The sequence below is a fragment of the Drosophila guanche genome, unplaced genomic scaffold (genome assembly GCF_900245975.1).
Source record: "Drosophila guanche unplaced genomic scaffold, DGUA_6, whole genome shotgun sequence".
Taxonomy (NCBI): Eukaryota; Metazoa; Arthropoda; class Insecta; order Diptera; family Drosophilidae; genus Drosophila; species Drosophila guanche.
Window position 1 is genome coordinate 6,354,642 of NW_022995743.1, and position 26,323 is coordinate 6,380,964.

The 26,323-nt window shown below is 46.7% G+C and overlaps 6 protein-coding genes and 1 long non-coding RNA gene across 9 annotated transcripts; 3 read left to right on the top strand and 4 right to left on the bottom strand.

Moving 5' to 3' along the window:
- Positions 1–299: 299 nt before the first annotated feature.
- On the top strand, positions 300–3,666 carry LOC117578687 (steroidogenic acute regulatory protein-like). Of its 3 annotated transcripts, none has more exons than XM_034264319.1 (12): positions 300–456; positions 895–1,035; positions 1,095–1,246; positions 1,303–1,461; positions 1,518–1,571; positions 1,640–1,772; positions 1,834–1,967; positions 2,148–2,300; positions 2,367–2,471; positions 2,533–3,077; positions 3,146–3,269; positions 3,330–3,666. In XM_034264319.1, the coding sequence occupies exons 2-12, from the start codon at positions 936–938 to the stop codon at positions 3,426–3,428; spliced, it is 1,758 nt and encodes a 585-aa protein (XP_034120210.1). In that variant the 5' UTR covers positions 300–456; positions 895–935; the 3' UTR covers positions 3,429–3,666. The 3 variants fall into 3 exon arrangements, with proteins under 3 accessions (XP_034120210.1, XP_034120212.1, XP_034120211.1); XM_034264321.1 differs by having other exon boundaries at positions 301–456; positions 1,098–1,246; XM_034264320.1 differs by lacking the exon at positions 300–456 and having other exon boundaries at positions 854–1,035.
- On the bottom strand, positions 3,579–4,197 carry LOC117578689 (neuropeptide SIFamide). Its single transcript, XM_034264324.1, has 2 exons — positions 3,978–4,197; positions 3,579–3,913 (listed from the first exon to the last, which is right to left on the bottom strand). Exons 1-2 carry the CDS (start codon positions 4,108–4,110, stop codon positions 3,828–3,830), a joined length of 219 nt encoding a protein of 72 aa, XP_034120215.1. The 5' UTR covers positions 4,111–4,197; the 3' UTR covers positions 3,579–3,827.
- A 115-nt stretch (positions 4,198–4,312) lies between these two features.
- Positions 4,313–5,783, bottom strand: LOC117578688 (testis-expressed protein 9). Its single transcript, XM_034264323.1, has 2 exons — positions 5,032–5,783; positions 4,313–4,979 (listed from the first exon to the last, which is right to left on the bottom strand). The coding sequence occupies exons 1-2, from the start codon at positions 5,613–5,615 to the stop codon at positions 4,385–4,387; spliced, it is 1,179 nt and encodes a 392-aa protein (XP_034120214.1). The 5' UTR covers positions 5,616–5,783; the 3' UTR covers positions 4,313–4,384.
- Positions 5,784–7,176: 1,393 nt separating this feature from the next.
- Positions 7,177–24,433, top strand: LOC117578690. Its single transcript, XM_034264325.1, has 9 exons — positions 7,177–7,347; positions 7,875–8,117; positions 15,566–15,629; positions 16,305–16,353; positions 18,580–18,811; positions 18,891–18,957; positions 22,281–22,762; positions 22,826–23,144; positions 23,204–24,433. The coding sequence occupies exons 3-9, from the start codon at positions 15,579–15,581 to the stop codon at positions 23,399–23,401; spliced, it is 1,398 nt and encodes a 465-aa protein (XP_034120216.1). The 5' UTR covers positions 7,177–7,347; positions 7,875–8,117; positions 15,566–15,578; the 3' UTR covers positions 23,402–24,433.
- On the bottom strand, positions 8,202–16,270 carry LOC117578693. Its single transcript, XR_004573390.1, has 3 exons — positions 16,137–16,270; positions 9,099–9,553; positions 8,202–9,008 (listed from the first exon to the last, which is right to left on the bottom strand). It is a non-coding gene; the product is annotated as an uncharacterized LOC117578693 (long non-coding RNA).
- Positions 24,434–24,530: 97 nt separating the features above from the next.
- On the top strand, positions 24,531–25,588 carry LOC117578692. The gene is made up of 2 exons (XM_034264327.1): positions 24,531–25,331; positions 25,389–25,588. The coding sequence occupies exons 1-2, from the start codon at positions 24,541–24,543 to the stop codon at positions 25,567–25,569; spliced, it is 972 nt and encodes a 323-aa protein (XP_034120218.1). The 5' UTR covers positions 24,531–24,540; the 3' UTR covers positions 25,570–25,588.
- On the bottom strand, positions 25,585–26,315 carry LOC117578691 (putative ATP synthase subunit f, mitochondrial). Its single transcript, XM_034264326.1, has 3 exons — positions 26,281–26,315; positions 26,132–26,214; positions 25,585–26,014 (listed from the first exon to the last, which is right to left on the bottom strand). The coding sequence occupies exons 2-3, from the start codon at positions 26,208–26,210 to the stop codon at positions 25,770–25,772; spliced, it is 324 nt and encodes a 107-aa protein (XP_034120217.1). The 5' UTR covers positions 26,211–26,214; positions 26,281–26,315; the 3' UTR covers positions 25,585–25,769.
- Positions 26,316–26,323: the final 8 nt, after the last annotated feature.

Below are 26,323 nucleotides of genomic sequence, written 5' to 3' on the forward strand. Positions count from 1 at the left end.
ACTTTAGGTGTACTTCTGTGAAAATAAGAAAAGGATCTACTATATACATATAAACATTAAATGCATCATATACATACATACATATGTATGTACTTATACCAAAATGGTATCATATACTTAACTTGCTTTCACTGCATGCTTTTCCCATAAGGCTATCCTGTCTTGGCAGCTACGCCACTCAGCAAAGTTTAATGTCATACGGCCATACGAGTATGAAATACCAACAAAATATATTTTTCCTCCGTGGTATATCTGGTATTTAAGAGCCATCAAAATAATCCACACTGACCAGCTGTTTTTACATTATCTTTTCTTTTCCTTTTGTTCATAAATACAGCTGGAATTTACATATAAAAGTAATGCAATTAGATAGAGATTGCTACCAATTTTACTGGCGCCTGTTGTCGACTTTTTATATACTATAAGAACAAAGTGCAACGAATACTATTAGTTCAGGTAAATATTACTGTATAAATCTTATTGTGAATGATGCGGGTGTACTGTTAGAAATTTTGTTTATGGCCGAAGCAAAACAAAGAAAAACCAAAGTTGCGAGTATATTTATACGGTATTGGTATATTTATATACGTAAAGGAATAGCTTTAAGCTGTGCTCCAGATTCCTAGCCTGGTTTCTGTGTCAAGTCAGCTAATTAAATGTATATATGAACATGGTAAATGTATTAATAAGTCGGCATAAACACCTAGTATGATGGCGACTAATTAAATTCTTATCGGCGTAAGCATAATTGCCTATTTATACGCCTTTGAATTAGTCACACACTGAGCTTTTCCATGTCTTTTTGGCATTGTTCTGATTTTGCACTATCAATCAAAGATTAGCGCATTTTCAGCGGTTTTATCAATTAGAACCACTGTTGTGGTGTTGTTATAGCAGATAATAAAATGAGCTAAGCTCAGTGACCACCGACTGCCATGCCTCAAAGTGATTCAGTGGATGCCCGCAATGCTGCCCAGCTCCTACTGTCCAATGCGCGACACGGGAATAATGCCTACAGCATGCAATATGATATGTGTAAGTAGAGCTGCAAGCAAGCGCATAAAGTTCTGGCTAAAGCGATCGTATTTTAATAGCAGCGCGAACACATTCCATCAACTTGATAACGGAGGACTTCCTGGCCGGCTACATGCAAGATGGACGCATGTCTGTGGTGCGACGCTTCTTCTGCCTCTTCGTAACATTCGATCTGGTGTTTGTGTCGCTGCTGTGGCTCATTTGCATTGTGGTATTGTGGATTGTCTGTGGCGAAATGCATAAACTTTGATTTATTTCGACTTTCAGATTGATGGAGACAATATATTCCAGGCGTTCCATAAGCAAATTGTGGAGTACACCATCTACACATCGCTATTCGATGTGGTGGCCATAGCGCTGTGCCGATTCATAGTCCTAATCTTCTTCTATGCCATGATGTACATAAATCATTGGTCCATTATAGCGGTAGGTTTATAGCGAAGGTTAATTGCTGCTCCCAAACTGATAATTCTCCGTTACAGCTTTCGACGAGTTGTTCGTGCTTGTTCCTCATCTCCAAGGTTTTTGTTTTCAATGTAAGATATGCAAATGTCACATCCCGAAAAGAATTTGTATAACTATCTTTTCCTTATTTTGCCCACAGTGGCTGCAAGCCAAACAACAAGTATTCGAAGTCATCCTCATAATCACTTCATTTATACTGGCTTGGGGCGAGGCCTGGTTCCTAGACTGTCGGGTCATACCTCAGGAGCGGCATGCCCAGCACTATTTTAGGTGTAAGTGCAGCTTGGCTCCCTTTCCACTGCAATGCATTAATTGTGTTGCACTCTATTGCAGCGCTGATTACGAATGATCGCACACCTTTGGTACAGCCGTCCATCTTGATTGAGAATGAGCGACCGCCGCAGAGTGTGACTAATTTTTATTCACCGCTGGACACAGCTCGCCACTCCGACGAAGAAGATGAAGAGGTAAGCTATTCATGTATGCGCATTCCAAAAACATTTTGGAATAATAACGAGAGATCGCCTGGCGACTATAAAAACGATTGATTCGGATTCGGTAGCAACAAAACTGTTTCCATGTTTTCGGTACTTTAATGCCTCTAAATATCAATTGTTCTTGATATCCCTTGATTGGTTCCATTTCAGGATGAGGAATATCACCAAATGGGCTTGGATTGCCTGCGCAAGGCCTATCAGATCATTGAGTCCAGTGACTGGAAGGTGGAAAAAGTCAACCACAAGGGCGACACCATTCACAGCATGCAGCGGGAGAAGATAGGAAAAATATACAAACTGACTGTACATATGCGCTTCGTTTTATACAAGTAAAGATTTACTTTACATTGAGTTTATTTCGTTTTACAGGCACGCATCAAATATTCCGCCAAGGCTCTGATGGAAGATCTTTTCTACCGCATTGAGGACTGTCCAAAATGGAATCCGGCCCTATTGGAATCCAAAATAGTGCGCGTAAGTCCACAAAACACGACTTCAGAGAATAACTTTGCTCACACGCAACTACTTTGAATAGAAAATCAATTCCTACACGGACATCACCTATCAGGTATCCATCGGAGGTGGTGGTGGCATGGTAAAGAGTCGCGACTTTGTCAACTTGCGGTCGTGTCGTCTGTTTTACAATGGCCAAATCTGCGATGACGACGATGTGGCCAAGCTGAGCAGCGACGATGACGACGACAACAGCACCCTGAACCGCTCCTGCGAGGGCAGTGTCAGCACCATATCCGATGGCGAATCACAATCGCCTCTGCCCAGCAGCGTTTCCAGTTGTCGGGCAAAGTTCCCCAACGCATCGGTGGGTCCCTCAACGCCCTTCAACACACTTGGCAACAGTCTGGGGGCAAAGAGTCTGGGAGCAGTAGTAAACTTTGATGAAGAACCGCCGCCTCTGGACGAAGATGAGTTTTCAGATGCCAAAGAAAAGCTGGATGGCGAAGCAGAGAAAGAGACCATGGCAAAGCCAAGCAGCATTGGCACGACCACGGATAAGGTTTGGATGACCGCTGCGATTAGTGTACAATACGCTCCTGTTCCGCCTACATCCAAGTACACAAGGTGAGGCGACAAACTAAAGGGAAACACAACGTGGAAACTCACTCTCATAATTTCTTATCCAATTGCAGGGGCGAGAATATAGTCACGGGCTTTGCCTTTCGTGAAATCGTTGGTAAAACAGACAGCTGCATCGTTGAATGGGTGTTGTGTCTAGATCTAAAGGGATACATTCCTCGCTACGTTCTGGATGCTGTGAGTAGTAGTCTCACAACTCATTTGAATGCAGACTATAATATATATTGTTTCTTTCAGGCACTCACCTCCTCCATGACGGAATACATAACCAATCTGCGCAAGCACGTGAATGAGCTGCGACATCGGGGCCGTGGACGAGCTCCGAGGGTACACTAGCCACCAGCCATAGTGATCAACAGTGGTGCAACAGCAGTGGCCTAGGCCATATTTAAACTGTACTCTAATTGTAATTTAATTGTATCTCACGAGTGTGCTTGCAGCAATCATCTGTAGGAATATTTTAAGTAATAGTAGAGCAGAATCATGTTCATTTGCAGTATGTTTAATGATTATATGTATGTATCTATATATGATAATGCGTAAGTTTTATGCGAATGCACGGCTTATAATATAACATTTTACATGATTCTATAATGTTTCGGTTTTCCCCATTTAGTCGCCGCTGCAGCTGCAGGTGCAGCCACAGCATCTGCCTGCCTGCTGCTGCTGCTGCTGGTATTGCATTAATCGTAGGCTTGAGATCACTTCTAGGAGGCGCAGTCGGAGGGCGTGGTCCTATTTGCTGTCGTTCTGTGGAAACCACATGGGACACGCCTCCATGGCCACCTCGCACACGGCACTCATCTTGGCATTGTCATAGTCTGCATACAAATCAGAGTCAAGTGAAGTTGAATGATCCCCCAGAATGGGCACCCGGAAACTTACCCAAACCATTGCGCTTGCCAAAGATGCTGCCATTGAACGGGGGCTTCCTGTAGGCCGCCTCGCTGGAGCCCAGCAGAATGGCCACGGCCAGGATGGTCACCAGCAGCAGAGTGAGTGTGAATCGGAGAGCCATTTTGCAGTCTTCGGTGAGCGTTGTGGGCAGTGTGCGATTGCGATGTCTGGTTCTGATGTGAATGCCTGAAGCGAGCAAATGTTTCTGTGTCCAACCAAGCAGCGCTCAAAGCTTTTATACCCACAAAAAGGGTCCAGTCAGTGGCTGGATATGATTCCTTCCTAATTGAGTTACACATATAATTGAAACGAGATTGCTTGGGGACCTGTACCATAAAATTTAATTGCCATTCATTTATATACATTGCTGTCTGAAATTCTAGCTAAAATCCAAACTACGTCTTGGCGTTCCACTCGAGCACCTTGTTGAACTCCTTCTCCCCGCAGCCAATGGCCACCGACTGCTCCATGCAGCTGGTCTGCCGCTTCAGATTGTCTATCATGTACAGCTGCTTCTTGTAGGCATTCAGGAGGTCACCTCGTTGCCGCTTCAGAGCCCTGATGCGGCTATCCTTTGCCTTCAGCTCGTTGCGGTGCGTATCCAATTCGTCCCGTTGCTCCTCTCGCATTTTGCTGAGGGCCTGGCGGGCGGACTCGGCCTCCTCCTGGGTGCGTGTCAGACGATTCTCCAGATTAGTATTGCCCTGCTTCAGCACCTTGTTGTCGCGCTTGAGCTGCTCCAGTTCTCGCTGCTGGCTGGTGAACTCCTGCTGGCGCTCCTTCAGGCGCCGGCTGGCCTCCTCGTACTGCTGCTCGGCCCGCTGCAGCTGCTCCGACAAATGCTTGTTGGAGTTCAGGCTCTGATCCCGCTGACTCTCGGACTTGCGTAGCCCCTCCAGTGCCTGGTCCAGCTTCTCCTTCTGGCGTCCCAGCTCACCGGCATGCTGGGCATGATCCTCCTCGAGTATGGCTACCTTTGCCTTCAGGAATCTATGAAAGAATCAGAGTGAAGAAGCCTCCGCAAGCTGTGTTTGTCACTCACTTGATGAAGTTATCCTGGGTCAGCTGCTTCTTGGCCTGGCCATTGACCACAGTGGTGCTCTCCCGTCTCTGGGTGACCTCCATCTCCATTTGATCCGACTTAATGCTCGCGTTGTCGAGCAGTATCATGTCCAGCGAGGTGCTATCGCTGAAGTTGGGGTTACGATACTTCACGACCGTCGCCGTCTTGCTGCTCGGGACCCGCGTGAATGTGCTGAACTTGTTCTCGAAGCGGGCCGTCGTGGGCGATGGAGGACCCATGGACTCTCCCTTCTTCCAGTCCGGCGTCTTCGAACTGTTCAGCAGAGTGGACGCGGGCGCCGGTGGCGAGTTCCTGCCCGGTGGCGTGACAGAGCCTGATCCCATTGCCTTGGACACCATCTTCGTTTGGGCGCCCTTCTTCTTGAGCAGCGTACTCGGCCCCTTTTGCCGGTGGAAGGTGTCAGTTCGCGTCCTGAGTGCGAGTCCCGACGGCCCCTTCGCCGGGTAAATGACATCTGATATCCCGCCAGGGGTCAGGGTCAACAAGTTGAGCTCCTGATTCATCTTGAAAAGTTCCTTCTCGCGTGACAATAACTCTGCCATTGAGGTTGAATATTAGTCGTTGGAACAGTGCTTCAATCTGCTCTCTCCGTAGCTAATACTTCAAACAATTCTAGCAATATTTATCCCAAGACCTCGTACACATAGAATTTATCCTCGAAACTAGTTTTCCTGGATATATTCGGTGGCTATTTCGAATGAGTTGTCGCCCAATGTTGATGTGTTTCCTGACTAAATAAATCTCCCATTTGCCGCCGCCAAACACTGACGACAGTTACCCCTGGCTACTTCGAAGAATTATCATTGGCATGGGGCCCACCTCCCCTTGAGTCCATGACAATGAAGTTGTTGGGGGTTGTTTTTCCCCGTTTGTTCGATTGGAGACCGGCTTCCCGCTCCCCCATAAACTTCCATGAACTATTGTCTGCTGAAGTTAATAAACTTTTTGGCATGACACCGTGTGTGTAGGCGCCTTTAAATTCACACACAAAACATCAATCAATTTGTTGCGTGGGTGAAATCTTTCTATATGCTAATGCTCTTCAGAATTTGTATGATGTAACTGAACCATAAATAGATTTGGCAGAGCTCCTCAAACAGAAGGAAGACCTTCTACAAACTGAGTCTAGTCTTTGGATCTGCTTGCAGTCATAATTGTTCCCTGCCTCATTGGAATTCTTTCACGTTTTAAAAGCATATTTCTCGTTCCATTGAGGAGATCAACAAGAGGAACACGCATAATAATCATAAATATTGATACAACTAAAAGTATAAGCAGAAACACGACGCTCGACTTCAAGGGAAATGGACAACAAACCATTCGAACCGTACCCTTCTTTATGTGCCACAGCTACCTGTACTTGTGTTTGCTCGAAGGGAGTTGGGTTCCTAAAATGTAAATGCAAGTGCCAAGATTTATGGACAACAGCTAGAAAGCAAACAATGAACCAGTAAGAAACTGTCCCCCAGCTGTTCTATCCACGAAGCCACCTGATCAGTCGATTGGTTATGCCCATGGAATGGCTGTGGCTATGACTGTGGCTATGGCTATGGCTATATATGCCGTCATCAAGGTGTTCTGGTGACAGCCCACACATTGCCCATAATTGCATCAGCGGACGGGTTGCCAAGTCAGAGCCAAGCAGAATCTGGCTCCAAGTTTAGCTGAAGCTGTGGCCAAGCATGACGACGCCCTGGCTTGATCTGGGGCTGGAACCTTTGCGGCATGAGATGACCAGTGGCCGACTGAACGCCTGAACCTCTAACTATGTAAAGGGGAGGCGCACTCATTAGAAAGACAATCCCGCCTCGACTGCTAGGGTGTATCTACCAAAAAGAGAGCCAGCAGAGCGTGCAGCACGGTTCGAGTGTTGCTGCTGAAAAACTGCCAACAACACCGATGCAGAGACAGAGACAGAGAAGGAGACGACATCGATAGCCAGGCTAGTAGTGGCTTGAAGAGCGTGCACTAAGAGCAGACTTGCCAAATACTCCGAAAATCACAAGTCAGGCTACTCCGAAAAGAGTCTTGGCAAGACCGGTTCTTCGGGCTCTTCGGAGTGTCTCGTCTCGACTCGACTCGGCTCGGTCTTCGAGTCAACTGGCTCAAACAGTCTTGGCCAGGTTGGTGTGCGAGAGACATACACATTACTAACGAACGCGGATCGCACGACAGATCCGATCCGACCCTCTCCGCTTCGCTTCGTTTCGCTTTGCCTCGCTCCGATCCCATTCCCGTGTACGCGAGTGCCTCCTCATCGACACCAAGTTCTGAGTGCGTTTAAGAATAAGTGTTTACCCGGTTCTAATTGGATCGTGCAAACCCCATTGGCAACGCCAGTGGAGCTATTTGTATTTTTTTGGGGAATTTTGAAAACGTTTCTTCGCCCTACCGCTGCCTGTTGTTGTTATCGTCTGTCGTCTGGGGTCTTCGGATTGTTGGCTGCTGCCCTTGGGAAGATATTACGCTCGACGGGTGGTTGAACCGAGGCAGCTTAAAAATTCGTGCTGAATGATTTGTGAATTCGTTTGTATACAAAAATATTTCGCGTTGTTTTGGGGCAAGTGTAAAAGTGTCGGAAAGTTTGTGGAGGTTTATGTCGGGTCTTTTGTCTTGCCACGGGAAACAGGCAGCAGGCAACGTGCAACAGGCAACGGGAAACAGACAACAGCCAACAGGCACAAACAGCTCAAAATATTTGCAACTAAAATCAACTAAAGCCGTCTCTCTCTCTCTCTCTCTCTCTCTCGCTCTTTGACTCTCTGTTTCTCTTCGGGAACTCTTGTGTGTGGTAAAACCAGTGTTGGCCACCAAACACGGATAAATAATAAGAGGAAGCCGAAGCGCAAAAATCACTTAATGCCAATAACAAAAGCTGCAAACTCATGTGAAACGAAAATACCCTATAAATAATTAAAATTCATCATCATTTTGGCCAATCCCCCAACCAGTTTGGACCCAGCCACAGCCACAAAAAACAAACATCACAAAACCATTTGGATTGGATTACACAAGAAGGGCGAAGTTGGACAACCTGGACTGAGGTGAGTGCCACGAAACCGTTAGGCAGGCAAACAGTTGCAAGCCACAGCATAATTCAACATTCAATATATTCGAGATATTGAAGCTTTGGCCGAAAAACACACAAAAACTTTGAAAAGATGACTTCATAAATCGACTCATGCTGCGCGGATCTGCCAAAAATCCATCAACGAAACCGGTTCGCTGTTTTGTTTCGCCTGAAAAACTTGAAGAAAATGTGATTGGCAGTGGAAAAGGAGGAGGCTGCAGCTCAGGCTGAATTTGTTTTCTGTGCAAATTAAATGGGACTTTAGTTTGTTGCGTTTTGCCGAGCAAAAACTGTCCCCATCTGCATTGAACCTGTTTCCCCAAGGTTAGCGATGGCCAAAATTGGCTGCCAAGTTCGCTGATCGGATGGTTACATCATCCGGTGTGTCTGGGGACACAAATATGGATGGGATGCATGTGGCATGCCTCAAAATAGAAGCAGACTGCAATTGCTGTTTGAACAGCCACATCACGGACATCCGTTTTTGTGGTGGACATCCACCTCATTCCATTTCCCTCTCTGGATTGTGCGTGTGTCCGGCATAAGTAATGTGTCATCGGGAGTTGGGGTGCTGCAGAGACCTTAAATCCAAGACCAAGTCCAAGTCCATTCACATTTTCCACGCACTCATTGTGTGGCCAGAATTCTGTTGCTAATTGGCTGGCCAAACAATTTCCCAATTCTCAGTGCTGTGTGCGTATAACATTAATCATTTACCTGGGAAAAGTGCCAGGGTTATGGCGGAGCTCTGCTGAGCCGAAAGTTGGAGCTTCTCCCTGTCGAACTTTTAGCACTTCGACGCAGCATCCACCCAGGCGGAAGGGGTCATCATAATAATGTTCGTTTCGAGTTGCTGGGTTGGCGTCTAAAAGAAGCAATTAGAAAATTTGATTGATGGACATTGAGTGAGGATGAGGCCGCAGCCGAGGCTGAGGCTGTGGCTCCGAACACTTACATCATCCGAACGCTGGGAACTCCGCTATGCTATGTGGAGTGAGCCTTCTGGCCTTTCCCTTTTGATGCATCGCCTATTAATTGGTTAATTTGTGGTTTGTTAGCCATCAAAATATTGTCTGGCCAATGTAATGAACTAATGTTTGTGTTGAATGCAACGCCTGTTGCCATGAATAATGAATAATGGCCTTATGTATGAGCATTGCCCCCGCAACATTCTATCTCCGGTTCGTTCTCTCATCTGCGGGTAGGCGGCTGCCACAACATTCTCAGAATGCTTTGTTTTGCCACGAAGTTTGAGGAACGCCAACGCAAGCGTTACATTTTGTATAATTAAAAAGGCGAATCCGCGAGTGGCTCGAGCTATCCAGCTCTACAGCTCTCGACTCTGCTTGAATACCAGTTTCTTGGCGATCGTGTAGTTAACTTGTTTATATAACAACTGCTCCGAGTGACCTTGAAGGAAGCACAAAATACAATAAAGACGGAAAAAATATGTATAATTTTTTAGTTGTTGTTATATGTACTCATATGACTTTTTTTTAGCGATTATGTGATTGTGGGGAGACTCACTTAAGAGAGAGAGAGCGGCTGCCAATTTCCAAGTTTCAGTTTCTTCTCTTTAATCGAATGACGAATTTTCGACTGGGTAGGTTCATGAACTGTACACCCAGACAACGTGTGGGCTTTCCGAAGGTGTGCTGCGGCAGTCTAATAATTTGATTTATAATCTTTCGCATTGAAAAACGTTGCCCGAAGAACAGCCAAAGAAAGCACCGAAAAAATTGTGGGTTCATTCAACCGAATTTAAAGATCTTTACAACGTTAGATTTCCCGCTTGTGCGGCATTTCTTTTTTTTTGCAATATACTCCGATTGATTTACAGTTGACGACGAAAGACTTAAGCAACAAACTTGTCTTCAGCGTTGGGTTGTCGTCTGCCCGAGCGCATTACTCATGCGACACGTTGGCGCTCGCCGCTAATTATGCAAAAACCCAAAAGTTACCGTTTGCTAGCCAGAGGCGTGCCACGCCTATCCCACCGTTTAGCCAATGAGTCACATGGCCGATCTGCTGCCTGGACAATGTGCAGCAAATTTCGTGTTTGTTTTGGCTTAAAATGAAAAGTCGTCTGGCTAGTTACCCCCGTCAGTCTCTGTACCCCTCCCGCATAGGAGTCACAGTCGCAGTTGGAGCTAAAATCAAGCTGACTTAATGCAGGCTTTTACCTTAGACAAACCCCACGCAAAAACCCCCTGAACTGAGCTGCAATTGAATAAGAGGCTGCGGCTCCAGCTGTACCAATGCTCGACCCAACTCATTCCGAAAAAACACTTTCAAATCCCAGCTTTAACTGGGGCGTGTCTAATGCTGACTCTTGAACTGCCTTGAGCGCGGGGTCTAAGTTTAGCCAACATGAACAAGGAACTGTACGAAAAATTACCACGAAAACTACACCCAGTTCTTCCCTTGTTTATGCCAGAGAATGAGATCATTTTGTTGGAGGAACTCATCAGTATGGCAGAACAGATGTAGAAAGGAAACACGAATAAAGTTATTATGAGGTCAGAGCGGGCTGCAAGCAATTAGCATTGCCCGTGTCTGTAGCTCATCAGTCGATTCCCTCATCAGGTTTAAAATACGCTACAATAAATGGGTTTTAATGACGAATTATTCTCGTGCTAAGCTCGTTGACCAGCAGCCGCAGCCGCAGCAGTAGCCGTTGCCAATGTCGCTGGCAGCGTTAATTTTAAGTACTTCTAGACAGGCTGAAACAGAAACAAAAACAGCAGAAACCCAAAAGCTACAGCAAAAAACGGAACTACAAAAACGAGTTTCTGAAGCTGCCTTCAGGCAAGGCAAACAAAAAACAACAGCGGCGGCGGGTAACAATGGGCGCCAGTCAAAAAGGCAAAGGCAAGACGCAAAGCAAAAAGCAAAGAGCGCAAAGTAAATGGCTAAAACTGAAATATTGTAGACCAGGCCTGATAAAAATCAAAACACATTCATGTCTACAGCTTGGCCCGAGTCACGTTCAATGCGAATTTCTTTGCCGTTTGTTTCGTTTGCTGTTTTTTTGTTTGTTTTATTTTATTTTTCCTGTGGCACAACTTGTAACCCACAAAATTAGGCGTCAAAAAAATACTTTGAGGCTGCTGTTGTGGGGGTGTCCAATAAGCATTTTGCATATTGCCAGTCAGCCGCTAAGCCAAATAGGACATCTTGACAAATCAACGCTGCAAAAACTTTGGCAGAAAACTTACAAAAGCGCCAGAGACAGAGCAAAACGAAATTGGGCAGCGGCTTGCGTTTTGGTCTCACCCAAACTTGGTCACACAGAGTCTGTCCATTCGTGCAAGATGTGGCAAGATGTCTCCACGCTCCAGTTTACCGCACAAAGGTGCGTTTGGCAACGGCCACAGCTCATATTGGTCCAAAGCATTGCACAAGGACAACACCCCAAGAGAGGGGCCGCCATTCCATTTTGACCAAAACAAAAAGGTGGACGACCATTTAGCCGCTAACGATGTGCACTTTGCCACAAAATTCTCACTTTGTTTTAATTGCAGCGTAAATTAAAGTTAACGTTGCGGCTGCCACTGCGATTGGCCAAATCAAAACCTATGAATGTGGCTAGCACAATGGGAATTGGCGTTGGCGTTTATTGCAATTGGCCAACTGCAAATTAAAGCATTGTTAGCTCATTTGCGCATTGTGTTGGGACTCAAGACAATACGGCGGCGACGAGACAATTGCAATGACCTTGACGCTACGCCAGAGCAGGCCGTAAGGCGGGTAAACAAAATAGACTTCGTTCCGATTCGTTGGCTGCGTTTGCTTTGAATCTGAGACCGGAGATGGCAGCCGGGAGCCTGACTGCCTGGACTACCTGCAATCGAATGCGATCCCCCCAATCAAATGTCAGCTAATTGTGATATCTCCACATTTGAAATTCTAATTCATGGCCAAAGCCCCTGTCTCTGTCCCTGCCCCTGCATACACAAGCAGGTGAAAGTCGTCGATTCTTCAATTGCCATTGATCTTTAGTGTTTGATTAGCACGCCAAGTCGATGATACAGAGAGAGAGAGACATTCAAGCACCTGCGGCGACTGCCACTAGAAGTTTTTTGGGTAAAAGTAAAAGCTAAAGAAACAAAAGCCATGCCTGACCTCATTCAAACTGTAAAACCAACGAAATATGCGTGTGGAGAGACTGCAGCGCATTTGACCCTTTTTCATTTGATTTCGACTCGTTAATTACCATCATTAAGAACAATGCGGGATAATCAAACAATGGTGGCATAGCCAAGGCTAGGCCTAACGCCTGCATCTTACAATCAAGATCGAGAGAGCGATAGATCATCTTCATCTCGAGAGAGAGAGAGAGAGAGAGAGAGAGAGAGACATAACATAACCAGCCTCAACTTTACTTTCTATGGCAGCGAAATTGCAGTAAAATTAGCTGTACGCATCGCTATGCTGATTGATCATAATACAACTTTGGCTCTGTGCCGACCCGAATACGAGTATGCATATGTACAATATACGAGAGAGAGAGAGAGAGAGAGAGATGATGTTGGCTTGGGGAGATTTCTCATTTTTATGGCACTTCTGTCTGTGCCCGCCCTTCTTCTGCCCCACAACAGGCGGCAAACCGCAACGCAACCGAAAGTTAGGTTCTCTGTCCGTCCGGTCTCTCTGTTTCACTCTTTCCTTTACCCGCCTGCTCATTTCAAATGGGTCACAGCTATGTTTGTGTTGCGGTTAATACTGACATCGCTTGTCGGTATATGTTATATACATGCATATGTATGCCGTGTGTGCTTAACACGCTTTTTTTTTGCATGTATTTTGTGTATAGCCTTTGGCAATTTGCATCGTACCCAACATCTCGAGATGGGAATCGCCTGATATTCTAATTGTAAGCAGCGCTGTTCCTGCTGTTGCTTCTAATGAAGTAACCCAATTCATTGGATTCGGGGTCCCTCAGCTCTTTCGTTTGATTAATGTGCCTCGCTTACGCAGGTACTTCTTGTATGTGGAGCAACCTAATTTGTTGATGAATGAATTGATCCATGGGCGGCACCGAATAATCAGATATTAGTCTGGCCTAGCCCCACAATTAAACGGGCAATTAACATTTAATTTTCCAATTTTATCTTGGCGCAATTTAACGCACAGTTACGCGCTTTTTTCATGCACTTTAATGCCTTTTATTTTTTTGGCTTTTCCTAACAATTTTGCTCAAGCAGAAAGCTGTAAAAGTTAAGCGTACCATTTTCGTTTTTGCATACTCTCGTTGACTATTTAACAAACAAATAAATTACGTTAGCAGTTGGAGGGAAAATGAAAACACGCGAGGTCACTTTGCCGCCACATTAGCAGAGCACTCCACACATCAATGAAAATGCAATTGTTTAAACAAAATAGAAGTAAAACACTACACATTGTTGGCTCTTCGTTGGCACGCAAAACACACACCACACACCGCACACACTTAATTTATTCAGTTGCACGGAGCATTTTGTTGGTTTGTGCCTCGTCTTTGTTTACGTTTTAGTGTGGCGTGGCTTTTGTTGCTCTCCGAAATGTGTGTCAAATGGATTCAAATCGACTGAAAATATCCGTTGCAGTTCAATGCACACTCTTTGCACCAAGCACGCATACTTTGTGTGCTTCGAGTTGAATAGTCAATGAATCATGGAAGCAGCAGGAAGGAAATTACATTGGAAATGATACATCCATTCCGAAGTGGTTCTTCATTTCCATGCGGAGAATACAAATGGCAGAAGGAACTTCAATTTCCTGTCGTCTTCGATTGTTTTACATTTATTAATTTCAGTTGCTGAACTCGGCAGAGTCGTGAAAGTTGAATTTGTTGCAATTTCCCTTATCGCAGGCGAACGTAATTGAAGGTCAGCCGCCAAAGCTCAGCTCCCATTTCCAATGGCACTTTGGCATTATTTTTGCTCTCTTCTTTTACTTTTTGCTGTAGTATAGTAGTAGTTTTTTTTTTTTTGCTCGAACTAGGTAACGAGAGCAGATGCCAATCAAAGTCATTATTCATAATATTCGTTGGCGTGCTTAGCCGCATTTTCCAGGTCGATGTTTTGGTTGCCTGCATGAGCTGAGTTTTCAATTGGGAGTACATACTCGTATCTGCTATTTCTGTCTCTGTTAGAGCAGGTTGCGTCATCTTTGCTAATTTTAGCTAATTTATTGCACTGCCATTGGAATTACCGGCTCCGTACTGCTATTGTGGGATGGGCTGTGAGGCTGTTGCTGGCGTCAGTTGGCAATTTGCATTCAGCTTTGAGTGACGATCCGATCCGCTCCGCTCTGCTCCGCGATCCCAATCTGTTTTGGAACATTGGCTTATTGTTGAGGAAGTGTGGGCCTGCCTGCCAGCATTGACAAATTGGTGATTGTGTGTGTGTGTGCTCGGTGCATAATGTTTACAATTTATCATTTCCATAAGATTACTATTGACCCAGTTGCTGGCTTCTCCTCAAAACCCCTCAAAGAGATTACAGCACTTGGATATAATAACTGATCCAGTCGCGAGTCGCGAGTCGCTGCAGTCGAGTTCGGGCCTTGTGACATCATTTCTGTTGAATGAAATGTGTTGGCAGCAGCAGTAGGCTGTAACAACAACAACAAATCATTGCCTCCGGCCATTATCGCCTTGCCTGTTGGCCATCAACGTAAGCCGCATGTTGTTGTTTCGGTTCGCCCCAAAGATAATCATCTAGCTGGCAACAAACGGAGGTGATTTTGTCTCTTCCTGGCCATGACTCGCCGTCAGGTTGTTCTCACACAACACTGGGACACAGTGTAAACGTTGCAGGAAGCTAAAAAATGCTTATCATGTGTGCAGCATACTCGGTTATTGATATGTGTTTAATTCCTCGTAATGTGTACTCCCCAGTCAGTCCAGTCCAGCCACTGCTTCTGTTTGTGTTGTAATAGCGGAAATCAGAGTCATGCCACAATGAGTCTCCGGCATGAGTTGCACTGACGGATGTTTGTCCATCTTCGGCTCTGTTGTGTGTGGTACTTGAAGAGATGCTTCTGGGCACTGGCCTCCAGCATCAGCTCCTATCCAACGCCTCCTTCTTCATCTACTCAGTCACTGTTGAACCGTTGTACAATATTTATGCCGATGTTAACCCATTTGCAAGATCCGCGCACGCGATGCTGTTGCCATTGGATCCGAATTTTTGGCTGGGCTGTTGACTTGACCCAAATGCCAAACAGAAAGTTTGCCCGCCGGCAACGAACCCAAGCGAAAACCCAAGCAACAACAATCCATTGCAGAACTGTTGGGGCGAGTTGTATGTTGAATGATTTAGCATAATCCGATTGATATACGTGTATTGTGGGTGTCTGAGACCGGTTATCGCGGATATCTCACAAGTCTCACAAGCACCGGCATTAATCTATGTCTTTCTCTCACCTTTTTTACAGCTCACACCGCACCATGAAGTCGGGCACGCAAAAAGACCTACTGTACACGGCGCTGCACTTAATCGTAAGTTTTATCTGAGAGTCCACAATCCGTAGCCCCATTCTGGGCCCATTGAAATGGAAAATTGGCAGACCAGGCCAGCCAGAGCAGCCGGTAAACACATCAATCAGCCTACAGAACACCGAATGACAATTGCATGCCAATGCGATTAACCTGGATATGAGGTGGCCAACAGACGGACAGCCGACCCGACTCTCTCTTCGTATGCTAAACGCGATTCGGTCGCTCCTGCTTGCAAGCATAGTCAAAAGTGGCACAACACTGGACCCATGCCTAGCTCTGCCTCATTCTGAGCCGCTTGGCCCCGACTCAACCTCGACTCCAGCACAGATTTTGCCTGGATTCAGGTTCAACTCTAACCCAGCGCAAGAGGCTGGCGAAAGTTTTCGCCATTACAGCCACAGCGTAGCCTTAGAATCGTGAGAATATAATGCTTCTCCCATATCTGTCTGCAACACGAAAACGAAATTTCTGCTGCATTTTCTATGCACTTTAATTAAAGAAGCTTACCTACTGCCGTGTCTCGGCTGGATTATGCTGAGGCTCACTGTCGGCTTGCCGTGATTTATGTCAGCGCTTTATGGTCCGCCTGCCATGGGGTCTGGACAGGAGTCCGTGGGTCGGGCTACTACTATCCCAACTATGCTAATGAGTGACTTGTCTCCACTTTCTTTGCAGACAATCGCAGCTCTGACGACGCATGCAGCGCAGATACCAACGGCAGTCAGTGAGTACACAAATCTATCTATCAATAAGCCTCTCTCGATAAATTCTATTGACTCCAAATGCTGAATTATGGAAAAACTTGTTTCCGAATTGGTTGTGGTGGCATCTGAAACACATACATATATATCATTAAGTTGGACTCTTTAGTTTTTAAATGAGCTCTACGAGTATTACCTAATTAGTTATGAGCAGCAATCCACTTAAGAGCCCACATTTCTCTCTAATCTGCCATTGTTGCATCGCTATGGAAACAGTGTTGGGTTTGCCGTGGTGTTTGTGTTTTTCTTTGTCGTTTGTTGGGTTGCCAAATCTCTTGACTGTGGGCCAAAAGTGTTGCCAGCACCAGGCACATAATCGCATGGCAAACAAAAGTCCATTCATGTGGCGCCTTAAGCTGCCTTATTGAAAAACGACAGCAAACGTTGCGGCATGCTTCCTTTCGGACTCGCAGTACGGCTGTATCCCCTAGATAGCCCAAAGCGGCTGCAGATAGTTGCGGATCTGCTGGTAGAAGAGCCTGTGCTTAGTAGCTCCTAACGGGACGGCAGCCTGCGGGATCGTTGCGTCCGGGTCAAAGTGCCTGGTGGAAGCATGCCTGGAGCGATAATAGAATTGTGAGGACTGGCGCAGGCTGGCTGGGACTCTTGCCAGACTCTCTCACATTTCGACGGTCCAGCATATGCGTCTTCTATTCGGTTAGCACGAATCACAGCAGACGGTACCGGGAGCTGGCCAAAGCAAACGCATTTCATCATCTTCATCGATTGCAGCTTCCGCTGGGGCCAGTCGTGGTAGAGCTAGCGGGTTACCGGGATAAATATCTGGTGGGAGCAGGGATCAATGATCAGTTAAGGCTGACCCCAATTTCACTGTTGACTCCCACATTGTCCGTTCTGAGGATCTGTCCATTTTAACGAAGACGCAAAAGCAACCAAGCTATCGAGGAAGGCAGTAAGGAAATGTTCGTGTCCCGAAAGAACTCTTTAGGATTGTATTAATTTAATTGATTGTGGAATTTCGTTCTATCCATTCGACGTCTGCCATTTTCTTTGTTTTCTGTTTGCTTTTTTCGCTGCCCTTGCCTTTGCATAAGCGAAACAAGGATAGCAATACTTTGGTGCTGTCCAACACTAATTCACATATGTATAAGTGCAGTTTACTTTTCTTGTTATATTTGAGAGATCTGCTGGGTATTGCAGTTCTTCCCCTTCACAAATTATACATAATAGAAAGCCATTAAATGTTTTATGTGCTGGCCGCAGTCCACTGCAGGAGTGGAGGCACCACAAAAACCGGCTCCAGCCACGACAACGACGACGTGGCCGTGTTGCATGCAATTACTTTGCCCAGCCACATGCTGGCATAGAACAGAACAGAAACAGAGGTAAGTGATGCGAAATGCTGCAAGGTTCGTTGAACCACTGCGGAGGCATCACATCGCCTTGCCTCGCATCCCATCCAAAGTATACAACCAGCCAACTGAACTGCCAGGGCGAACGTGCCGCAGCAGAGTGTAGCTCTTCCTCGGACCAGTTGTGTACCTTCGGATGGGCCCACGAAAGAGTGCAAAAAGAAGAGCCCAAGTATGCGAGCGCTGGCAGGAGGTGGAGGTGTCAGAGCAACAACTCAGCATGGAGTTCTTGGCATTGCAATGGCTTTCTGGTCTGGTGCGATCTGTTTTGGCTTTGTGAGCGCTGGCATCGAGCAGGAAATGCCAAGAGCCCAACCTAATCCCAGGCCATGTCTCGAATCGTCTGCTGAAGTTCAAGGAACTTGGCATCTTTCTAATGGCTGCGGATCAGGCCAGGCCCACGAGCGCTTCTGTGCTGTGTCTTCCCCCCGATGGGTTTGGTGCGCTGTTGTTGCCGCTTCAATGGCTTTTCAATGTCATGAACGAACCGTTGTTGTCGCTGTTTGTTGGCTCTTCCGCATGCTGGCCCAGCTTGGAGCTGCACTGCGACTCCAACCTCGACTAAATACTGCTCCCATGGGCATCTGTTGTGCCATTGTTGTCTTGGCTTTTTGTTTTGTTGTGCGCTCATGACTTGTGCTAACGGCTCTTGAGGTTACTTCAGTGTGGAAGCAGCTGATGCAACTGTAACCGCATCCTCGTTCACATCTAACTGTAGTTTGCCAGCTGCACACAAACATTCCCATTTTGGGAGCGTGCGCCTGTCATGTTTATCTGCGACTTTATTGCATTTCATAATTTCTTTTTTCCTTGCAGAGGATGCACAAAGTTCGCTAAGTGACGCCATCGCGGCGGCTGAGGCGGAGTCCGATGGGGGCGCACCCACCTCCAAGCCAGCCATTGAGCCGAGCGTGCGGATAAAATGCCTATCGGGCTCCATGCTGATCACCATCAAAGATGCCCCGCCAAACCACGAGACCGGGCTGTTCAGTGGCATGATCTACCCGAAAGGCCTATCCAAGAACTCCACATGCCTCAGCGAGTACAGGTGAGTGAGAGCCGCGTGCAGATCACAATTTAGATTAAATCGTTGTAATTGCTATCGCTTTTATCCTCGTCCCCCGCAGAGATCACGTGGGTTCGCTGCGATACAAGCTGCCCCTGCGTAGCTGCAACACGATGCCCAAGGAGACGGTAAGTCACAGTCGATAGCTTAGAACCGAAATGATGTGATGTGATGGGTCTCTTCCATAATGGGTGACGAGACTCTAACTTGTGCTCCCACTCAAGCAGATGTCCAAGCCAACTCGCTCTGCCTTTTTCGCATGCACATAAAAAAGCATTCCCGCCTATAAGGCAATTCAAGTCATTGGTTACAAGGTAAAATCCATATGCCAACATGATTAGTCAATTGAAAGGTTGACGCTGCTCACGCTTGATGCTGGTGCACACGCACTCAGTGGCTAAGCTAATGGTAGATAAATGGCTTGTATAGCGTCAAGACTTGTTAACTAAAATAGCAGTCATTAGGTACGGCAGATGGAACTTAATGGATGTGGCCATAATATTAGTAATTCTTAAAGCCTAACAAAAAACTATATTTCTTGATTTCATAACATAAAATCCGATCAGGCGTATTATTTATAAGCCCCGCCTCAGCGAGCATGACAAGCTGCCTTGCCTGCCATGTCCCTGTAAACGATATCGAATGATCCCAAAGACGGCCCCGATGTGCCATATAAATTTCAGTCGAGAGTTTGTCCAGCTAGCTCTAATGCTTTTATGGCCAAGCATATTTATTGGCTCATTCGATCGATTCATTCGATCACACAACGAACTGCCTTTGTGCTGGGATCTGATGGGATTTTGAAATCTCAATTAGCACTTGGCCCGGCTAAATGCGGCTGCAGCTCACGCATCAGCAGCACAGCAAAGACACGTTTATGGTCTAGTATACCCGGAGCCAGTGGTACCTGATTGTGATACATATTTAACGTATTTTTTCCCAGCATTTATGGGGCCAGCATTTTGTAATTTTCTGCTGCTGCAGCTGCTTCGACTGCTTTTTCCTTTCGCTCAATTGGATTGACACAATTTTTGAAATTGCAAATGTTAATTGCAGTTACGACAAGCGGATTGATTCGATCGATGTGGCAATGCATTACCTGCAATGTGTGTTTGTATGCTAGTAGACTGGTAAATAGTTCCAGACGCACTGTACATGGCTGCCATGTTCTTTGAGATTGTGGTCCGAGTCTTTGGCGTTGTATTTGCTTTGTCCTTGGCCAAGCCGCCTTCCAGTATTGACTCAAACAATTTGCGTCGAGCATTCAATAAGCCAGAATCGATAATGGTTTGTTTACTGCGGACCAACAGCGGGAAAAATCAACAGACGCAGTCAAGGCTGGACTCGAGATATGTACGAGTATGTACCTACTCTTTAATGTTTGTCATTAAAGACGATGAGCGGCACTGAGCCAGCATGCACTCGGCTAATGGCCACCGCTTGGCTGGCATCCTGCCTGTCTTACGTCATCGTCGCTCAAACGATGAGCTCAGCTTTCCGAATGCAAGGTGGGAGAGTCGCGTGACAACTTGCCACAGCGCTGCCATTGACTGGTGACTGCCACCCCGAGCTGAGGGTCGCGCCAAGACGATCCGTGCTGTGCGCAGTGCGCATGTCAAGCATAATTAAATCAGCTACGAGCAGGTGCCCCCGACAGGGCAGCGGGAGGAGGCCCCTCTGAAGCGAGAAAAATATTGTTTTAATTAAAATTTAATTGCCACCAAGCTGATGAGCTCAGAACAACTTCATTGTCAGCTCACAAGTGTACGCTCTCCGTTCGCACAGACACACATCATCAAATCACAATTTTTCATGGCCCCAGCAAGTACCGATCCAATTAGGGCTACCCCCGCACCGTATGGGTTCCCTCATCTTCCCGGTCGAAATCGATTTGTTCTGACGCTGACAACGTTGGCGGTCGGGCAATGCCACTGGCTGGTGGTTGGCCGTGAAAAGGCCAAAAGTGTGCAACGACATGTAAGCGGCGTTTTATTGCTGTTATTGATATTATAATGCGATTGACGCTGCTGCTGCTGCTGCTGCTGCTGCTGCCGCTGCCGTGTTTGGAGCGAAGGTCAGTTGGTCGATGAAGGCAACTCCCACGTATTCCAGCTTGAACCTGTTTACACAGGCCCCAAATATCTTGCAGCTCATCAGGCATTTACATCCCATATATTTTTCGTGTTCGTTCTTCCAAAAAAGCACGCACACATTCACATTCACAGCTCTGTTTTGGGAAGAGCGGCAGAGAAGTGTCATAATGACATAATGGCTCTTTCTACCGTTAGATTCTCTTGACGCTTGTGCTTGAAATCTTAAATGTCATTTTATTATGCTTTTTATTGGCCCATTGTGCCGCTGATGCCGCGATGCTGAGAACCTAACTGTCAACGCTTTTTAGAGGTTCTTCTTGGAGGCTGGAAGCAGTCCGCACACCTCGTCTTACTCCTTTCCACTTCACCGTGTCTCAGCTTGTTTTAAGCCAGACAATAGCAGCGCAGCGACGGAAACGCTTCAGCGTCTGCTTTGGGCAATTAATCGCATGGGGTCGGACTAAGCCGGCTTCCACTTAATGCCTTTCGAAACAACGCTACCAATTAAGAGTGCCCCCTCCCCATGTTAGAGTCCACTTAAATGAAGAACTTCCGTGCCCAAAATCTGTAGAGACCCAATTACAAAACTTCCGAGGCCCTCTTCCCCTTACCCCTTACCGCTAAAGCCATCGAATGTGTACATATGTGTGTACTCGATATGTTGCCGTGGAGTTGCGTTGTCAGCGGAATTAGCACAAGAATCAATGGGCAATGGGCAACAACCGTTAGGTGCGGACAGAGAAATGCCAAATGTGCGTCAGGGTTGGAGGCAATGGCCTATCGCCTATCCAGATAGAGGAAATGCCAATCACAATTGCATCATAGCCTGGCCTGCAATTAAAATTCATCACGAACACATTTGCTAATTTGCGAGGAGATAAGGCCCACAGATCTCCTTGCCGGGGCCTGGCGGCGAGACGTCACACTTGACTGATCAGCTCTAGCACCATTCTATGACAACATCAGGAAGTGCTCCGCAGTTCACTTATTGTTGGTCTTGGATAGCAACTGAATCGCACATTAACTTCTGGCTGGCGAGAGGCGCTCCAAAGCGATTTCTGGCTGCAACGGAGCGTGAATTTGAATGCATAATGAGAAGGGGCTGTGTGTTTTCTGGTAGCTGGTGTGTTCTCCAGTCTCTGAGATGTATGGCTTCTTGGCACCAACCGGCTCACTGCCCTGTGAAAGATGCCAACGAGTTTGCTGTCCAAGTCTTTTGTTAGCCACCGCCTAGAATTTCCATTTGAATGGCAAGAAAAGAAAAAGGTTTGACTAGAAGACTGGTTTATACCCTGGCATCCGATGTACGCTTAAAATTCCCATTTTCCATCAATATTAAGATTATTTTTGCTTTTCAGGACGATGGCGGCATTGAATTCTTCAACACAATCGTACTCCAGCCTCACCTGAAGCTCATCACCGATCTGGGACGTGGCTACCATGTGCGCTGTGCCTATAAAAGCCGCGACGCAGCCGTCAAGCCCAAGAAGCATCTGCGCAAGCACTCGCAGAAGCCACAGGCCTTGCGCAGCGAGGATCGCCGGGACTATGGCAGGTCCTTGGACAAGCAGCGCGACGATGAACTGGACGAGGAGGATGTCTACGATGTGAATGCCCCGCTTGAGGAGGAGGATGTCAGCAATAACGAAATCCCCATGCCCGGCTGCCACATGAAAATCTACAATGACGAGCACAAGATAGCCGACGATGTGAAGATTGGGGATCCTCTTACGATTGTCATCAGCATCGATAGACAGCAGATCTATGGTCTCCATGTCACCGACTGCATTGTGCGTGATGGCTTGGGTTGGGGAGAACAGCGACTGGTGGGAGAGGATGGGTGAGTGTAAAAGAAACTTTCTACATCGAATATATATTTCTAAATTCACATCTTGTTATGTAGCTGTCCCATGGACAACGAGATCATGGGACAATTCAACTACACGCAGGATCGATTGGCCGCTAATGTGACCTTCCCGGCCCACAAGTTCCCATACACGACTTCCGTCTACTATCAGTGCAATGTGCGCCTCTGTGCCCTGGAAGATCCGACATGCCAGGAGGCTCCTCTGTGCAGTGGCAAGCGGCCAAAGCGTCAGACTGCTGTCGACAGCAAGGACGAGGAAGGCTTACCGGCCACCATTGAGGTATTCTCCGGCCTCTACGTCAACGAGAATGAGAATGCGAACGACAGTGACGATGATGCGGTCTACAAAGAGAAGGTGAGTCAACTCATAATGTGATCTCCACGATCATTTCTGATCATAAAATTCAATTTTAGACTCTGGAGGACGCTCTGTGTGTGTCGCAGCGCACCTTTGCCATAGCCATTGCCATTGCGGGTCTGATTTTGATGCTGGCTGTGGTCGCAGCAGTGCTGTGCATCATGGCACGACGTAGCACGAAGACGGTGTCCAATTCCGGCAGCTCAATCTATAGTGGACCCTACACGAACACCGCCTTCTCGCACAGCAGCTAAACGCAGCCCGGGTCCGGGTGTCGCCTCAATGTGAAAATTCAAAATTCAAAAACCTATCCAAAATTATGCAAATGGAACACTCAAAGTGTTTTAAATCAGTTGTCAGGATGAGATTCTGTCGCGCAGGGTGCCGCTGCGGTAGTCAACGTCAACTCCGTCGAAGCAAGAATGGGAGCCAATTAGTCTGTAAGGTCACAGGATCAAGCGGTCGCCTAGGTTAAGCATAGCATCTTAGGTTTTGCAAAATGTTTGTGCAGAGATTACCGGGCAATGGCTGGGTTCCGTCTCCATTGCCCCCTAATGTCGCAGAGTTCTTCGCAGCGGCTCAGTCAAATGGTTGCTGGAGCTGGAACTCTGTTTCGCACAGTCGGTGTTGGACTCGCCCTTCTTTGAGAGACTCCACTTTAAGCAGTGGTGCAGTCATTAGCGTGTCTCTTGGCATCACAGCCCTCTTTCACACGTATTATGCTTACCCTACCTACCTAGCTACTATAACTACTATAATTTAAACACTCGAACTAACAACGAATGCAGCAGCCGACGCTCAGGTGATATTTGTACTCGTATCTACTTAATACTTTAACAGCTACACTTAATTTATTAATTTATCGTATCGGATCGGATGTGTTGCCCTACTGCCACCTACAGAAGCACAAACAAATCCACACACACATCACGTTCGTAGTTGAATTTCCTGAACAACTTCTTGTCATTGTTTAACTTAAACTACTGCACTAAACTCTGAACTAGGACTAGGAGCGGCAGCCACAGCAGCCCTTATTAGAATGCAGCCGCCCCAAGCAGATATCTACTATACTTAAAATACAATAAATCATTGTTGTAATCATTCTCAAAGTAAGCTAAGGACTTTGTACAGCTTCAATGGAGCATTCCGAATACGGTTCCGATGGAATGCTCTTCTGGAGCCGTTCAATTTACAAATGGAAATCAATTTAAACTTTAAACGGCAATTATAGTTTACCTCTAAGTTAATGTTAATCACATTGAACAATAAACTCAAATTGACCATACTTTTTTAGCTTTTGTTGTGCATGTGCACGTCACTCAGGAACAGCAGAGATGCACTGCCCAAAGTCAGTGTAGCTTAGTGAGTGGACTGTGATGGATGTGGGTCTCAGATGCTTACTACTATTCAATTTCTGTTGCTGCCACTACTGGCGAACCTGTCCAGGGGCTCTCTGAATTGTCCCACTGAAGCAGCAATACCACTGCAGTTTCATTTGGTGCGCGAATGTCAACGGGCTTCAGCGGATGATGCACTGGCTCTGGAGAGCACATCATCGCTGGAGGACTGTGCTAAATTGGCCCGGGCAGTACATGGGCTCGCCTTAAACTACGCCCCAGGAGGTCCAACGCGAAGCAGAAATAGGTTTATTCAGCCCAATTCTGGCTCCAGTGCTCGCAACAAAGCCTTACGAAGTCAATTGACGGTATTTGAGCAGCCCGCAGAGTTCTTCAATTGCCATGTGCTGCAGTGCCCACAGAATAACACCTTTGGGGGCATGGTCAATGACAGCCGCTTCGACTACTACAGCTTGTATGGCAGACCAACCACTGTGCGTAACTATAGCTGCGTGCCGCAGGTTGGCCTATTTTTGGTGTACACCAATCCCAGCAGCTATCTGAATGCTTCATTGGCCTGCAGTAATTCCAGCGAGTTCGACGGGAGCCTGGTGCACATAGCCTCCGAGTCCCGCACGAGAGCCTTGTCACAGTGGATGCTTGACTTCAACAGGAAAACGCGCACAATGCTGGAAGCAGAGTCTATGCCAGATATTTTCCTGGCATATGTGGGGCTATCTTATAATCGCACAACCTCCCTGAGCCTTCATGATTTTCGGAATGCTCAGCACGAGAGCTTAATGTGTTTTCTGTACAGGGCATGGGACGTTGGTCATCCAGGTCTTGGGTAAGCATAGGCACAGGTTACAGCAGCTTCCAGCAATTTGTTCTTTCTCACTTACAGGCAGCAGCAAGCAAACGCCAGTTGTGTTGCATTGACCCCGCAGGGCACCTGGCATGCGATCAACTGTAAACGCGAGCTACCTTTCATTTGCGAAATATTCACTGCGAGTCCAATGGGCTGGAAGCTTGAGGCGGAACTGGATACCGGGCCAAATGCTGTGGCAGAGTGTCGTAATGGTTGAGAGTCTGTGGTGCAACACTGTTATTCGCAGCCGTTTTATTCACTTAAGCAGTTTTGAAAACACATAAGCCAAATGTACTAGTATTATGTAGTGTCAGCCCACCTCCCGCACTCTATATTGAACGTGAGTCGCGCAATGTTTGAAGGTTGTAAAACAAATAAAGTGCACACCATCGCCGCTGGAACCGAGGTCATCAGGGTTTAGTGGTACTTGTAGTTCCTGTGGTGCTTCAATTTGGTGTAGTTGATCATGTAGAAGAACGTCATGCTGGCCACGGTCAGCTGGAAAAAGGGTGCAATGCCAGCACGCTTGGGGAAAACGTACTTGTGCTGCCAGCGCCACCAGGCACGGCTGATGGCTCCAGCCATGGCGTTGGGTGTCTTGTTGCGGCGACCGAACCAGGAGCCCAACTCGCCCAATTTCACCTGTCCGAATGGGACATCAGCTGGGAGCAAAGTAAATAATATTATGTAAATTACTTCTCATTTTTCGCACCTGGCCTGGCCTGCCCTGCCGCAAGAATCTTGCGGTGAAAATTACGTAACTTTGAAAAATTGCTTACCTTTGCCGTAGAAGCGTGCAGGGTCATAGGGCCCATGCACCTTGGGGTTGTATTCAGCTGGATAGTCACCGAAAGCCATCTCGCTGTGTTCAAAAAAATATATTTATATTTTTTCTGCGAAAATAAAAATTATGGCTGCTGCTACTTACAAGTGTGACAATCGAAATGTAATCGAATTTCTGTCTGTGTTGT